General features: G+C 43.9%; 1 protein-coding gene across 2 annotated transcripts in view; it reads left to right on the forward strand.

Annotated features, from left to right (window-relative positions):
* The window catches only part of ror1 (receptor tyrosine kinase-like orphan receptor 1), a 336235-nt gene extending 319276 nt beyond the window's left edge, over positions 1 to 16959 (forward strand). Inside the window, exon 9 of one of the 2 annotated variants that reach the window (XM_051932708.1) lies at positions 14232 to 16958. In XM_051932708.1, the coding sequence (XP_051788668.1) occupies positions 14232 to 15665 (1434 nt within the window). In that variant the 3' untranslated portion in view covers positions 15666 to 16958. Of the gene's footprint in view, positions 1 to 14231 lie in introns of both variants that reach the window. The other variant, XM_028810949.2, reaches the window with a different exon arrangement.
* The last annotated feature ends 413 nt before the right edge of the window (positions 16960 to 17372 follow it).

The following is a 17372-nucleotide window of genomic DNA, read 5'->3' on the forward strand; positions in this document are numbered from 1 at the left end:
CCCTGTCTATGGTTTGCTTCTAAGACCTTGCACCTTATGAAAGCTGGGATAGGCTCCAGCACCCTCCTGCGACCCTGTTCAGGACTAAGTGGGTTAGAAAATGCCTGACTGACTATATGTAACATAATTTACGTGGGACAGCATTCAAGCAGAGTGTAGTCTCAAAATTCTTAGTATCTAGTCCTGATCCTCCTGAAGTTTGTGTTTGCACACTCTCCCTATGTCTCAATTCATCCCTAAGACAGGCAGGTAAATTTGAGTGTTAACACCACAGTTGTCAGAGAGCCTTGTCCTATCCCAGAACTAGTGAGCACAAGGCAAGCACGAGCTCCATCACAGCGTAAAGTCACACCCACCTTACAACAGGCCAAGTCAGAGATGTCAGTTAACCTAAGATGCAAGTATTTGATATGTGAATGGAACCAGCAGTGCAAGAGGAGATGCACAGATTATATTTGTAAACTTCACATAGACAGTGATCAGGCCAAAACTGATATCCAGATCCCTGGGGTTATAGGGCAGTGCTGACCACCACACTACTGTGTTCTCTTTTCTGCAATATTCTGTTTTCACAATCCATTCATCTACTTATTATTTAAAACACGCTTACTCCAGTTGCTGGTCATGGCGCCCAGAGCCTATTATGGCAGCATTGCACACAACACAAGAACCAACGCACTCTATGTTTTCAAAATCTTGGAAGTATTTTGTTAATGTTACTGTTTTGCTGAGGAGGTCAGCAACAATCAGAAAAGCGAGAAAGAAAAAGAGAGAAAGACACAAAGAAGGAGGACAGTTCAAAGGAGGACACTGTTTCAGATAGCACTTAGTGGGGATGCAAGTAACTTACCTTCATTTTGGAGTACACTGTAGGTCAGAGCACATTACTGACATCAAGTATTTTTTACTGATGAATCTACTCTCTCTCTCTCTCTCTCTCTCTCTCTCTCTCTCTATATATATATATATATATATATATATATATATATATACTGTATATATATATATATATATATATATATATATATATATATATATATATATATACTGTATATACAGTGCATCCGGAAAGTATTCACAGCACATCACTTTTTCCACATTTTGTTATGTTACAGCCTTATGCCAAAATTAATTAAATTCATTTTTTTCCTCAGAATTCTACACACAACATCCCATAATGACAACATGAAAAAAGTTTACTTGAGGTTTTTGCAAATTTATTAAAAATAAAAAACTGAGAAATCCCATGTACATAAGTATTCACAGCCTTTGCTCAATACTTTGTCGATGCACCTTTGGCAGCAGTTACAGCCTCAAGTCTTGTTGAATATGATGCCACAAGCTTGGCACACCTATCCTTGGCCAGTTTCGCCCATTCCTCTTTGCAGCACCTCTCAAGCTCCATCAGGTTGGATGGGAAGCATCGGTGCACAGCCATTTTAAGATCTCTCCAGAGAAGTTCAATCGGAATTCAAGTCTGGGCTCTGGCTGGGCCACTCAAGGACATTCACAGAGTTGTCCTGAAGCCACTCCTTTGATATCTTGGCTGTGTGCTTAGGGTCGTTGTCCTGCTGAAAGATGAACCGTCGCCCCAGTCTGAGGTCAAGAGCGCTCTGGAGCAGGTTTTCATCCAGGGCATCCCTGTACATTGCTGCAGTCATCTTTCCCTTTATCCTGACTAGTCTCCCAGTCCCTGCCGCTGAAAAACATCCCCACAACATGATGCTGCCACCACCATGCTTCACTGTAGGGATGGTATCGGGCTGGTCCAAACGTGACGCCTGGCATTCACACCAAAGAGTTCAGAATTTTCTTTCTCATGGTCTGAGAGTCCTTCAGGTGCCTTTTGGCAAACTCCAGGTGGGCTGCCATGTGCCTTTTACTAAGTAGTGGCTTCCGTCTGGCCACTCTACCATACAGGCCTGATTGGTGGATTGCTGCAGAGATGGTCGTCCTTCTGGAAGGTTCTCCTCTCTCCACAGAGGACCTCTGGAGCTCTGACAGAGTGACCATTGGGTTCTTGGTCACCTCCCTGACTAAGGCCCTTCTCCCCCGATCGCTCAGTTTAGATGGCCGGCCAGCTCTAGGAAGAGTCCTGGTGGTTTCGAACTTCTTCCAGTTACGCATGATGGAGGCCACTGTGCTCATTGGGACCTTCAAAGAAGCAGAAATTTTTCTGTAACCTTCCCCAGATTTGTGCCTTGAGACAATCCTGTCTCGGAGGTCTACAGACAATTCCTTTGACTTCATGCTTGGTTTGTGCTCTGACATGAACTGTCAACTGTGGGACCTTATATAGACAGGTGTGTGCCTTTCCAAATCACGTCCAGTCAACTGAATTTACCACAGGTGGACTCCAGTGAAGCTGCAGAAACATCTCAAGGATGATCAGGGGAAACAGGATGCATCTGAGCTCAGTTTTGAGCTTCATGGCAAAGGCTGTGAATACTTATGGACATGTGCTTTCTCAATTTTTTTATTTTTAATAAATTTGCAAAAATCTCAAGTAAACTTTTTTCATGTTGTCATTATGGGGTGTTGTGTGTAGAATTCTGAGGAAAAAAATGAATTTAATCCATTTTGGAATAAGGCTGTAACATAACAAAATGTGGAAAAAGTGATGCGCTGGGAATACTTTCCGGATGCACTGTATATATATATATATATATATATATATATATATATATATATATATATATATATATATATATTTATATATATGTATATATATATATTTATATATATAAAAGGGCAATTCAGGCGAGATTTACATCTAAGATGTCTCACCTAAAGGTTTTCCAATGCTGTATCTGTCCTGATGGTGTCTACATAAACACAAGGAACTCCAGTTTATGTATTACATCTTGCCTGAAGAAGGGGCCTAAGTTGCCTCGAAAGCTTGCATATTGTAATCTCTTTAGTTAGCCAATAAAAGGGGTCATTTTGCTTGACTTCTCACTTCATTACAGAGAAGGAAATAGGTGGTCTGATTGCTCTGTACAGCATTTTGGTATTTCTTATGAAGGGTGCTATATGTTGTAAAACAAAAATGGAGTTCGCTATGAAATGGAGGGCTGTGTGAAGGTACTATACAAGTGAAAGGCACTATACAAAATCCAGAATACATCGATGAAAGCTCAGCTTCCCCATTGGTAACGACTAATAAAGCCAGTCTGTCAAGAAGTTCTGTATTCTTATGCACTGGCATCTCGTGAGGAGCTGACGAAGTCCTAAAGCCCATGCACGTGTAGACTGTAATGTGCTGGATGCACGAAGTTGGAGCGGAGAGCTCAGTGTCATATCATTTATCTTTGTTCTCAATTTTCACATAAGCCCCCACATGTCTCCACTGCCCCCCAACTCAAAGAGGGTCTGGATTTTGCTTTTTCTCATCTTCTAAAATCTGTCATTACTTAAAGTAAAGGCCTCTCACACTCGCTCGTCATCCCTTATTTGGCTGGTCTGCTCAGTGTCACATGGGGTTTGGGGCCGTGGTGGGGTGTGTGTGTGTGTGCGTCTCATATTAAAGGTTAGCACATGTGCTTAATGGGTGGCATTGTGGTATAGTAGTTAGCACTGCTTAATGTCTAGTATATAATATGAAGTAATATCTGCAGTGTTCTGGTGCCCTGCCCGGGGTTTGTTTCCTGCCTTGCGCCCTGTGTTGGCTAGGATTGGCTCCAGCAGACCCCTGTGATCCTGTAGTTTGGATATAGTGGGTTGGATAATGGATGGATGGATGGATGAAGTAATATTAAAATACAGCAAATACAGTTTTGAAAACATATAATAAGAGACGTGATATTCATAAATATAAAATAACTTTAATGACAGCTTTTTCTGTAATATTTTGATCATGTTATATTGCAAAGTTTTATAATCATTGTTACAATTCATATTATATTAATGGCAAAAATGATTTCTAACTAGAAAAACACAAGCTGGTTGTAAAATCATAAATTAAAGGGTTCTTCACCATCCCTTCTATGTTTATATAAATATATACAGTAAATGTCTCTGTTAAAATGAAAAATTATATTAAGTTAGAGTCTTTATTACTATGTATAAAAGTATTTTTAATGAAAAATAATACATAAGAGGCACTACCATAAAGTGGAATTGATGACTGAATGAATATTAGCCACCATATGAGTCATTTTTTTATTCTATTGTAAGTGTTCTCATTTTGTTACTAACTGTGTATTTTGGCCCATTGTACATGAAAGTCCTTCACACACAACACTAGAAATAAAAGAAAAACATTTCACATAAAAAAAAAAAAAAAAAGAAAAATTATTTGCTTATTTTTTTCTATCATTTTTAACAGTGAATTTCTCTTTTTTCATTTTATAAATTGTTTAACATACCTAAATTCTCAAATTGCCCCCCTAAAAAATGGAATTGCTCCCTAGTGGGGCGTGCACCCCACGTTGGGAATCACCGTTGTAAAGGCATTATATTTAATGACACTATATGGACAAAAGTATTGGGACACGCCTCTTATTAACTGAGTTCAGGTGTTTCAGTCAGACCCATCGCCACAGGTTTGTAAAGTCAAGCACCTGGCCATGCAGGCTCCATTTGTGAAACAAAATGGGTCGTTCTGAAGAGCTCAGCGTGGTACTCTTATAGGATGCCATCTTTGCAATAAGGCGGTTTGTGAAATTTCATCCCTGCTGGATATTCCACAGTCAACTCTAAGTGTCATTATTGGAAAGTGGAAGTGTTTAGGAACAGCAGCAACTCAGCCACGAAGCAGACGACCACGTAAAGTCACAGAGCGGGCTCAACGACCTCTAAAGTGATTCCACAGCTAAAGAGTTCCAAACTTCCACTGGCATTAATGTAAGCACAAACACTGCATGCAAGTCCAATGCCAAGCGTCGAATGGAGTGGTGGAAACGTATTCTCTGTTTGGTAGTCAGATTAGCGAGTCTGGGTTTGGCAGATGCCGGGAGAACGTTACCTGCCTGACTGCATTATGCCAACTATGGATTTTGCTGGAGGAGGGATAATGGTGGGGGGGCTATTCTTCAGGATTTTGGCTCGGCTCCTTACTTCCAGTGAAGGGCAATCTTAATGCTTCAGCATACCAAGACATTTTGGACAATGTTATGCTTCCGGCTTTGTGGAAACAGTTTGGGGAAGGCCCTTTTCGGTTCCAGCATGACTGTGCCCCAGTGCACAAAGCAAGGTCCATAAAGACATGGGGGGGGTGAGTTTAGAGCCTACATCCGCCCTAACCCGACACAGACAGGCAGGGACACCAGTGCAGCACACAACACACTCTATTTCCGTGGGGTATCCCTTTTCCTTGCTCCTCACAGCAGCACAACACAAATAAGCAAAAGCACCAAAACACAGTCCTTTTCTTCTCTCATTTTTTCTTCCCTCTCTTCCTCTCCCAGCAAGCTTCGTTCACCTCCTCCCGACTCTGGCTCCTTGAATGGAGTGAGGTGGCCCCCTTTAATTTTCGGCGTGCTCCAGCTGGCTCATTAGCATTACCTGGAATCACTCCCAGGTGTGGTGGAAGTTCACTGAAGGGCTCTGCAGCTCCCCCCTGGCACCCCCCCCCCCCCATTGGAACCTAACAGGGCTGTGCCAAACTCCAACTCCCAGCGTGCCCTGCAGGAATCCGTGGTGCTACAGCTGCCCAGGAGGGCTGCCCTCTAGCATCCCAGCGCTTCACAGATGCTCTCTCAATCTGGTCCTTCCATCCAGGTAGTAGCCGTGGCCGCCCGTCACAATGGAAAGGAGTGCAGAGAGGGACCACAGATGGAGGCAGATGACTTTTTTATGGTACCTTTCCTGCACGCTGAGCACTTTAATAACGTGTAACCGTACCGACTTCACAAGCCATCTTCTTAACAAAAACACAGGGGGCAGGTCACCTCACTTGGTCAACTGTGGGTAGATATTACTCATTCAATAATCATAATCTGGACATTCTGATATTCCCCCACCCCACACGTCTTTCTGACATCTCCCTAAACAGAAGGTGACAGAGTGTATTACAAGCCCCCTGATATGTAGGAATGAGTGGAGGCTGATTGGTGCCCCCCCCATTTCACAAATCCCCCTAAGCATTTAACAATCTATTCCATGAACCGAAAAAGGCAGACAACAAAGCCTTGGGGAGCCCTGAGCTGCCGCTGGCTGTTGTGACCTGCCAGGCCAACTGTAAACAGGCACAGCTCCCACTTGATATGCATGCCTCCCAGAGAGAAGCAGAAAAAGGATTTGAGGCTAAAGAGGATGAAAAAGACCAAAAAAAAAAAGGTGCTGAATAATCGCAGATGAAAAATGAAATTCCTCGCAGAAGCCTCTTGTCCACGGGGAGGCTGAGGGAAATCAGCTTTATTAATAAAGGCCAGATGTTTTGTGTTGCACACAGTCCGCAGAGCCGTTTCTGTACCGATGCCGGCTGATAGACTTGTCATAAGCAATGGCCCCTGAACGACCTGGAACAGAATTGAGCTTGTTTGCAGTGACACTGGAAAAATATCAAAAGACGACGAGGTCACGGCTGTTTGGCAGCCGAAAGAGATGAGCAGAGCCTGGGGCCTCTAAATCTTCAAAGTTCCCGTCTGACAGGCCAGTGCAGAAACTTCACCGGAAATTGTTTTAGAGCAGGCCACGGCACACTCGGCCAAAATAAACTTTCCTCTGGAACGGAATGCCCAAATGCTTTTGGTAAGACCGCACACCGAGAAAGGCGCTATATATATATATATATATATATATATATATATATATATATATATATATATTTAAAACTCAGGGCACCAAACCAGTAAACAAGATATCAATACCCAAACCACCGTGTAGCATATGTACATATATACACTATATTGTCAAACCCACTTATTACAACTGAGAATTGAAAGGGGCAGAAAATGATCACTAAACAGAAAACAGCCCCGCACAAGGCACAAACCTACCCTGGGGCTAATTCAGAGTCACCAGTAAACCTAATCTGTACATCTTTGGGATAGAAGTTAGTGTACCTGGGTGGGGGACTCCCACACAGCCATGAGGTGAATGTGAAAACTTCATGCAAACAACAAGCAGACGTGAGATTTGAACCAGGGCATCGAGATTTTGAGGCAGCAGTGCTAACTACTATACCACAATGCCACCCATTAAGCACATGTGCTAACCTTTAATATGAGACGCACATACACACACACACCCCACCATGGCCCCAAACCCCATGTGACACTGAGCAGACCAGCCAAATAAGGGATGACGTGCGAATGTGAGAGGCCTTTACAATGATTATAAAACTTTGCAATATAACATGATCAAAATATTACAGAAAAAGCTGTCATTAAAGTTATTTTATATTTATGAATATCACGTCTCTTATTACATGATTTCAAAACTGTATTTGCTGTATTTTAATATTACTTCATCCATCCATCCATTATCCAACCCGCTATATCCAAACTACAGGATCACGGGGGTCTGCTGGAGCCAATCCCAGCCAACACAGGGCACAAGGCAGGAAACAAACCCCGGGCAGGGCACCAGAACACTGCAGATATTACTTCATATTATATACTAGACATTAAGCCCGTTACAATAATGGGTGCCAGAACAGTAGTCCATAAACATTAGTAGGAACAATCTATATTAAATGGCAAGGGACCTTTTACCTCATTAAATTTTTTCCGTAAAATGCCTGTAATTTTCTCTGACAGTAATACTGGCTTTGCTGTCCGTAATATGCGTTTAATTTTCTGTCACAACAGTGGGCAATCAGCAGATTCTCCCCAGCAACTGATGTAATGTGCGCAAAAAAAAAATCTACTTTTAAAAGTCATTGTATTGTAATATCAGGAAAATTCGTATATTTAGAAAAACCCCTTCAACAACTGACACTTTACACTTTACCGGGCCAAGCTTCTTAATTGCAAATCTGTCATCCTCAGAGTGAACACTTGCACAACAACAAACTCTAATCCCACCTCTTTGGGGAAGCTGGTCTCCGCGTCTCAGTACCCGATTGGATTTTTCGTGTTTTATGTTTTAGGTCTTACCTCATTTACCGAAATCTGATTGGATCGGCCGCGCGATATTTTATAGGTCCCGCCCTCTCTGTCTTATGTGACGCGTCAGGCGGCCTTTGAAGCATCGCACCGTGCCATGCACATGCGCACTTCACCAGAAGACATACATGGACACTGGACGCACACAGGGGTTTATTAAAGAGGATATTTTTTTAACAATTTCTTAGTGATTTCTTTGTCAGTACTTCAACTGTCCTTTCCCTCTTTTGTTTCCATGTTCTTTGGAAGCTTGTCAGTCAGTCATAATCCAACCCACTATATCCTAACACAGGGTCACGGGAGTCTGCTGGAGCCAATCCCAGCCAGCACCGTGTGCAAGGCAGGAACAAATCCCGGGCAGGGTGCTAGCCTACCGCAGGGCACACACACACCAATCACTCACTAGGGAAAATTTAGGACCGTCAAAGCATCTAACCTGCATGTCTTTGGACTGTGGGAGGAAACTGGAGCACCTGGAGGAAACCCACGCAGACACAGGGAGAACATGCAAACTCCACACAGGGAGGACCCGGGAAGTGAACCCAGGTCTCCTTACTGTGAGGCAGCAGCGCTGCCACTGCGCCACTGTGCCACCTCTTTGGAAGCTTGTTTAGACCAAATTAATGAATTTATGGGCTTCGTCCATGTAAGTAGTAGTTCACCTTTTGAAGAGGTAATAATAAGAATAAGGTCACTGTATATGTTATAGTGGGGGACATCATGATTTTAGAGAGGCCTAGGGGAGGCATGGCCAAAAAAACTCACTCACGTCCGTCTGAAGCCGAATGCGCAGTCGCCTTCTGCGCACGTCGCCTTCTGCGCATGTCCGAAGTCGAATGAGCAGTCGCCTTCTGCGCAGCTGCCCGAAAAACCTTACGAGACCGACATCGCGGCAGGCGGCGGATTTACGGCCGCGAAAATTCAAAGAGAAAGGCGACTTCGATTAAAGCTCTAGAGGCCTGAAAGGCGATTTCGACTACAGCTCGAGGCCTAATTACGCATTCATTCAATACACCTATATCAGGTTTGTGGTGCTTATACTTATTATATATTATACTATTCCACTCGTGCCCGTTTCATCTTACGTTGTCGAAACGGGCTCTTTGTCTAGTAAGAAATAATACGAAAGGAAACAACACCAGGCAGCTAGCAGAACACAAGACAATTTACTGAATGGGTTGAAGGTCATTTGGCACCATCTGGTGGCAACATTGTCAAAGCACACTGAGTTTTGATGTTGCTGTTTATTTATTTGCCTAGCATAATGTGCTCAGTGGCGAAACAGCGGCCTAGTAGTTAGTTCTGCTACCTTACAGATCAAACCTCATGTTTGGTTTTTAGCAATATCAGTTTGTGTATTTTTACCATTTATTATTGTTACTTGGCTAACACATTTATCCAAGGTGACTTAAAACATCAGAGGGACGTTATTGGTTACATTTCTTTTTTTGTTTAGTTTTTCCAATTGGAGCGCAGGGAGGTGAAGTGGCCTGATCATGACACAGTGTCAGTAGTGGGATTTCAGCCCACGACCTCAGGGTTTGAGATGCAAAGACTTGACCACTACGCCACACGTGTATGTTTGAGTTTCCCTTCCACTTCAGGCGTTTCCAAACTGGCCCTTCTGATGTCTTCTGGATGCAAAAATATAAGCAGTTTTCAAGAATTGTGCGTAATCATTGATTATAATGCCATGTTGGTTGCTTTGGGGAGTTCTTTGAAACAATGCCTGCTTTGAAAGATGTTACATAAAACAAAAACTGCTTGAGTTACAGAGTGCTCACTGTGAATTGCATTATAGAGAAGCAGATAGGTGGTCCGATTACTCTGTACAGCATTTTCTTATGAAGGGTGCTATATACTGTAAAACAAAAATGGAGTTCTTTATGAAATGGAGAACTGACTTCTGTGAAAAGGGCTGTGTGAGGTACTATACAAGTAAAAGGTGCTATACAAAATACAGAATAAATTATTGAAAGCTCAACTTTCCCACTGGTAACAACTAATAATGCCAGTCTGCTAAGAATATCCGGCATGGCAACACTTCTTGTACAGGTGCTCATTGTGACTAGCGTTATGTAACAAATTAAAGAACCAAGTGCACACTGTGAAAGGTGTTACATGTATATAGAGAAGATCTGATAGGTGCTTGAATCGTGCAAGCTGCTATACAAAAGTACGATTGCTTGATCTGTTAACCATGTGCATACCATGAAAGGGCACCGTATACAACTGCAGTTCATTCATTCATTCATTTTGTACATCCATCAATCAATTTCAGCCCTCTTAAGCCAACAGTACACTACCGGTCAAAAGCTTTAGTACACCTCAGTTTTTCTTCAGATCTGCTGAAGTGCAATGAATGACCTAAAATGGTGAAAAGGCAAGCTGTAAACTGCCAGAGGTTTAAGTTTAAACTTTAGGTCAGCAAAAACTGAAAAATAAAAGAAATTTCAGAATATTACAAGTGGGCCTTCTTCAGGGAACAACTAATAGGTGTGAAAAGGCACTATATAGGCGCCCAAGCCAGCACAAAGAGACAGGGAGGCACGTGTAAAAATAACACAAATTTATTGTCTTCACCTGTGGGGCACTTCTCCCCCGTGTTCCACAGGCACAGCACAGTCCCACCAAAACACACTGGTCTTCACCACTACTCCTCCCGTCAAGCGTTGTCCTCCTCCTCCCGACCCTGGCCCCCGGGGTGGTGGTTGCAGGCTCCTTCTACAGCCCTCCATAACCCTCTTCCCTTCCAGTCCACACGGGCTCGTTAAGCCATTCAGCTCCCCCTGGTGGTGGCCACGGAGTCCAACAAGGCTAAGCTCTGAAGTCCCATGCCTGTGGCCTCAATGCAACCCAGGGGGGCTGCCACCAAGTGTTCTGGGGGAAGTAGTGTGTAGCCCATGGCAATTCCCCCGGGCCAAGTGTCGAAGGGGCGTCCCCCGGCCATCCGTCACACAGGTTACAACCTACAGATGTTCTGCAGCAGTTCAAGTAAATGAAGCCTTGCAAGTTGAAGCAAACAATTTGCACAGGTGTCCCAACTTCTGTGGATTACTTAAAAACTCTCTGTCTTGTCTTAAAGCAAAGCTGGAACAGACTGTGTGACTACACCCTCCGAAGTACCACTTGGAGGATATTATGAGATCTGGCAGACCCAACGGCACAAGCCAATCAGAAGACAAGTTTCTGAGGGTCACCAGCTTGTGTCATAGGTGTCTCACAGCACAAGAGCTCCAAGCACAGCTTCATAGTGCAGGACGACAATAGCAAGTCTCGGTTTCTACTGCGAAAAGGAGACTTTAGGCCGCAGGTTTGACAGGGCGAGTGGCAGGAAGAAAGGACAAAATAGGGCCTTGAAATACTGACTGTGGGCTACTGCAGACTGGAAGAAAGTCTTATGGATTGATGAATTCAAATTTGAAATGTTTGGTTCATCACGCAGGGTGTTTGTACACGGTTGAGTCAGTAATATTGATGGTTCCTCGTTGTGTGACACCAACTGTCAAACATGGAGGAGGATGTATGATGGTCTGGGGTTCTTTTGCTGGAGTCAGAGTTGGTGACTTGTACAGAGTGACTAGCATTCTGAATCAAAAGGGCTACCACAGTATTTTGCAGCACCATGCAGTTCCTTCTGGTCTGCGTCTAGTGGGTCAGGGGTTCAAGACAATGATCCTAAACATACATCCAGGCCATGTCAGAACTACATTAAAAGAAAAGAACAAGAAGGTACACTTTAAAACATGGAGTGGCCAGCTCAGTCTCCAGACTTAAACCCAGTTGAGTTAGTTTGGGATGAACTGGACAGAAGGATGAAAGGAAATCAACCTACAAGAGCAACACATTTGCGGGAACTTCTGAAACGGTGTAGGGAAGATCTTTCTGACCAATATTTGATTCCAGTTATAGAAAGAATACCATGTGTATGTGTTTGGCGTTGCAGTATATCAGCAAAAGGTGCAGGCTACTTTGATGAATCAAAAATAGGAATACAATTTTGCACACTTAATGATTTCACTTTTTTTTTAGTTACCATTGTTTATTTGTTCTATGTCTTCACTTCATTAAACTGCGTGCAATTCCATAAAAACTGAGGTGTTCTAAAACTTTTTGACCACCAGTGTAGATGAACTAGACCCCATCCTAGAAGCACCATAAACGGGGCAAGAACCACACGTTCATTCATAATTAAGTTAAACTAACCTGGAATGTGGTAGAGGACACTTTGACAAAAACCCACTTAGGCACTGGGAGAATGTGGAATGTCCACACAGAAAGCAGCCAGGTTCAACTTCAGTCCCCCAAGACCACTGATGCATCAGCCGTAACTGCAGTGCTGCCATGCTGCCCGCTCCGATTGTTTTCAAGAGTACTAGGGGGACTACTCCTAGCTACACACCATTGTGAAGAGGGGGGCTAAACGCATCCCAAGGAGACGTGGTGGCTCCTCTGAAACCCCTCTTCAACGGTGATACAATCGGAAACAAGTACAAGCTTTTTTTTACCTCTTCTTTGCTCGATCAGCTGCTGGCTTGCTGTTGCTGCTGTGCCGCGTGATCAGCATCTCGTGTGGCGCTTTGAACATTTAAAAGCCTGTACAGCAGCCGTCCTTTTGTCTCACTGCCTTATATCTCTTCTCACCCGGACATCCTCAAACACTATTCGATCTCTTTTCGCTGTAATATTTTCCATTTGTTTGCGTTAATGCGATCTTTACTGTCCTTTTTTGAGACTTTCGATTTTTTCCTACTTATCCATTACCTCTAACCTGCTCCACATGTGTATCGCACCAACATTTTTGAATTCTTTCCGACATTCTACTTTGTCTTTTTCCAGCCCCAGGCGTGGTTAAATCCCTTGGCACAAAGTCTAGTCTCGGGGGACAGGCTGATTGTTACTTTCCTTATTTTCAGAATTTGCACACAGATTATTTTTGTTCTTTTTTGCACTCTTTTCTCTCCAATGCTTTTGGGTCTCTTTCCGACAAGATGCCCTTTCTTCTTCGCTTAGTCGTTGACGTGTCATCTAGAACGCATTAAATTTTTAAGAGGTGAGAGCACAGGAAAAGCATTCCAACAAGTGAGAGGTTAGATGACTAGGAGGAGCCAAACAGGCCAAGAATCATATATTTTTGTACAAAAACTATTGGTTTACGTGTGAACATTATTGATTTTTAGATAATTACTATAATTTTGCGTGTGAACAATACTGGTTTCATTCATATGAACTATATTGGTTCATGTCCGTATATTATCGGTTTGTGTGTGAACTATATTTGTTTGTATATGCATAGCACTGGTTTGCATATGAACTATATTGATTCTCGTGTGTATATCACTGGTTCCAGTACGTTTGTTATTGGTTTGTGAGTGAACTGCATCAGCTTACGCTTGCATGGTATCAGTTTGCGTATGAACTATATTGGTTTGCGTTCTGTGTCGGTCTAACAATGGATTTGTGTATGCACTATATTGGTTTCATGCACATCTACTACTGGTTTCATGTGGGTAACATCAGTTTTGCGCTTGAACTCTATTGGTTGTATGTGTGTACAATGTCGGTTTCTTGTACGAAACATACTGGTTATGTGTGCGCACCCTATCGCAACTTTGTGTATGAACTATATCAGTACTGTGTGCGAACTATATTGGTTGTTCACGTGATCTTCTGCAGAAATGGGAGGGTCAATGCTCCATGACTCTACTGGCCCATGAATTCCTGTTTCTTGCCCCTTTCACACGTAAACCAATAGATTTCATACAAAAATATATGATTCTTGGCCTGTTTGGCCCCTCATAGAAGACCGTGCTCTTGTTTGAAAATGGTTGTAAGTATGGCGTGACTTGACCATTTCGCGGGACGTGAAAGTGTCTCTTTGTCTCTCTTCAAAAGATCACGTCTCGTCGCAGGAAAAAAAGTCTTGTCCTGTCTCAAGATTTTTTTTTTATAATAGAAATGAATGGTAACACGAAAATATGGGCAGGAGACAATGAGATAAAAAAAGAAAAAGTCTACTCTGTCCCGGTCCTGGTGAAAATCAGCTACTGGGACTTAAAAGAGTGGCCTGGTGCCACAAGTAGCCCAGTGCTGCTCAGCTAAGTTAATTTGCCAGCCCAGTAAAAGGGAATGGTGATACCCTTTCTAATGTTTTTCTTTCTCTCTGTTTCAATGTTGCAGAGCAAAGCGAAGGAGCTGCCACTGTCTGCTGTGCGCTTCATGGAGGAACTGGGCGAGTGTGCCTTCGGGAAGATCTATAAAGGCCATCTGTACCTTCCTGGCATGGACCGTGCCCAGCTGGTGGCCATCAAGACACTGAAGGACTGCTCCAACCCCCAGTTGTGGAGTGAGTTCCAGCAGGAGGCATCCCTCATGTCTGAGCTCCATCACCACAATGTTGTGTGCCTGCTGGGTGTAGTCACTCAGGAGCAGCCCATCTGCATGCTTTTTGAATTTCTCCACCAAGGTGACCTGCACGAATTTCTGATCATGCGCTCGCCACACTCAGATGTTGGATGCAGCAGTGACGAGGACGGCACAGTGAAGTCCAGCTTGGACCACGGTGACTTTCTGTACATCTCCATCCAGATTGCAGCCGGCATGGAGTACCTGGCTAGTCACTTTTTTGTCCACAAGGACCTCGCTGCTAGGAACATCTTAGTGGGGGAACATCTCCATGTCAAGATATCTGACCTCGGGCTTTCTAGAGAGATTTATGCCTCAGACTACTACCGGGTTCAGCCCAAGTCCCTTCTTCCAATTCGGTGGATGCCCCCTGAGGCCATCATGTACGGAAAGTTCACAACGGACTCGGACATTTGGTCTTTTGGAGTAGTCTTATGGGAGATCTTCAGTTTTGGCCTACAGCCATATTACGGCTTCAGCAACCAGGAGGTTATTGAGATGGTCCGCAAAAGGCAGCTCCTGCCCTGCCCAGAGGACTGCCCATCTAGGATGTATGGCTTGATGACCGAGTGCTGGCAGGAGAGCGCAGCTCGTCGGCCCCGTTTCAAAGACATCCATGGCAGGCTGAGATCATGGGAGGGTTTGTCCAGCCACACCAGCTCGACCACTCCTTCTGGTGGCAACGCCACCACACAGACTACCTCCTTGAGTGCCAGTCCAGTCAGTAATCTCAGCAACCCGAGGTATGCCAGTTTTGGCTACCCCCCTCCAGGTATTCCCCAAGGTCAGATTGTGGGCTTTGTTACCACACAACTGCCCCAAAATCAGCGTTTCATCCCAGTGAACGGTTACCCGATTCCTCCTGGCTATGCAGCGTTCCCCGCCACCACTGCCCACTTTCAGGCGCAAGCTCCACCCCGTGTGATCCAACACTGCCCGCCCCCAAAGAGCCGCTCCCCAAGTAGTGCCAGTGGGTCAACCAGCACAGGGCATGTGACCAGTGTGCCCTCCACTGGTTCCAACCATGATGCCAACACCCCACTGCTGTCCCACTGCATGACCGTTTCCGGCCATCCCGGGGGTGGCCCTGTGCAGATCTTTGGACATGTAGGCCAGAAGGCCATGCAGATGGACCCGACACAAGCCTCATTGCTGGTGGACCCGAACAAACATGTGTACAGTGACTCAGTGCTCACCGCTGACCTGTAGTTCTCTCGGATGGAACATCTCTTGTAAATATATACATACATACTTTAAAACAAACAAAAAAAGAATTCCAGAGTGACTTACAAAGCTTTATATTCAGGATAAACGCAATTTCATATCAAGCTGATTGAAATGTTGGCATTTGCTGTGAAAAAAAAAATCCATCCCAATTCTACATTTCTATGGGTGCCTTAAAAGAGAAAAGGGTGGTGGGAAGAGACTGCCTTCATTTTCCATGTCGGGTTTCTGGGATTCTTCCATATAAGCATTCCGAGTGGGGTTTCACTTTATTGCTGCAGACTAGGAGGGTACGAGTCTTTGTGTCACGGCTAGGGCAGGACACCCAAGGCTGGAGCCAAGTGAACATGTAAGCAAGTGGGAGGAGCAACTGTCAATCATTGGTTTATCCTACCAATCACCTGTTAGAATTGCTTTGTCAGTCACATTCATTTTGTTTAAGGCAGAAGTGGGGCCTACACAGTTTGGGTGTGTTTTCACTGTGTAAGACACCTTGACCGTGGCAGAATGGTGATAATGATGTTAAAGACTAAAACGAAACGAGCTGGTAAGATATTGACAAGTGCATCCTGAGTGCACACCACTCATTAGGAAATGATTGTAAAAAGTATCGCTAGATCAGGGGTGGGCGACGTCGCTCCTGGAGGGCCGCAGTGGCTGCAGGTTTTTGTTCCAGCGCAGTTGCTTAATTAGATGCCAATACAGTAAAACCTTGGATTGCGAGTAACTTGGTCTGCAAGTGTTTTGCAAGATGAGCAAAAAAATTTTAATAAACTTTAACTTGATAAACGAGCGAGGTCTTGCAATACGAGTAGTCCGTATACGCTCTGTCTGCCGAGCGTCACGTGATCAAAACAGAGCTGATGGTGGTTCTCTCTCTCTCTATCTCTCTTGCTGCGGCATTGTGGGTAATCGTCTCCCATCCTCGGTCTCAGTTGGCGTGCCTCACTCGTATAGTCAACACCCGTGTAAGTGGATACTGTTTATTACAGCATTGTGACCACGTGTGTGTGTGTGTGTGCAAAGCATTTTTATTTTGTATGCGAGCGATGAATCAGTTTAACCACAATGCAATGTCACATTTTGGCAAAATCCTCCACAGGAGGCAAAAGCAGCTGTCATTGGATAGGTTTCTTTGTTAAAGTCGCAAAAAAAGAAAAAGATTCCAGTGAGCCAACAGACAGCAGCAGTTCTTTAAGTTAGAGTGAAAGTCGTCCTACATAATAACCCTCCTCCTCCTCTCGTCGCCCTCACACCAGCCACGATTCTTTTCAAAGGTAAAGTGCAGGATAATCTGTTTTATATATTTTTACTTTATATTTTGTATTAATTATATTTTTGTGTTGTGGAACGGAATCATCTGAGTTTCCATTATTTCTTATGGGGAAATTCGCTTTGATGTACAAGTGCTTTGGATTACAAGCACGTTTCCGGTACGAATTATACTCACAAACCAAGGCACCACTGTACTTGCCAGACCTTATTTGATTTTATGGCTTGTTAGTCTGCAATGCTAGGTTCTTGTATCGCAGTTTTTTTCCTTTCTAAAATTCCTTTTGTAAAATGGATGCTTTCCAGTCTGTCACATTTTTCTTTGAAGTGTTTTATTAAAAAGTGCATGATGGATCCACACGGGTGGAAAGGGAAACAAGTTAGACAGAGAACTGCTGGCTCCTTTGTCATTCGCATCTT

The sequence above is a fragment of the Erpetoichthys calabaricus genome, chromosome 10 (assembly GCF_900747795.2).
Source record: "Erpetoichthys calabaricus chromosome 10, fErpCal1.3, whole genome shotgun sequence".
NCBI classification, from domain to species: Eukaryota; Metazoa; Chordata; class Cladistia; order Polypteriformes; family Polypteridae; genus Erpetoichthys; species Erpetoichthys calabaricus.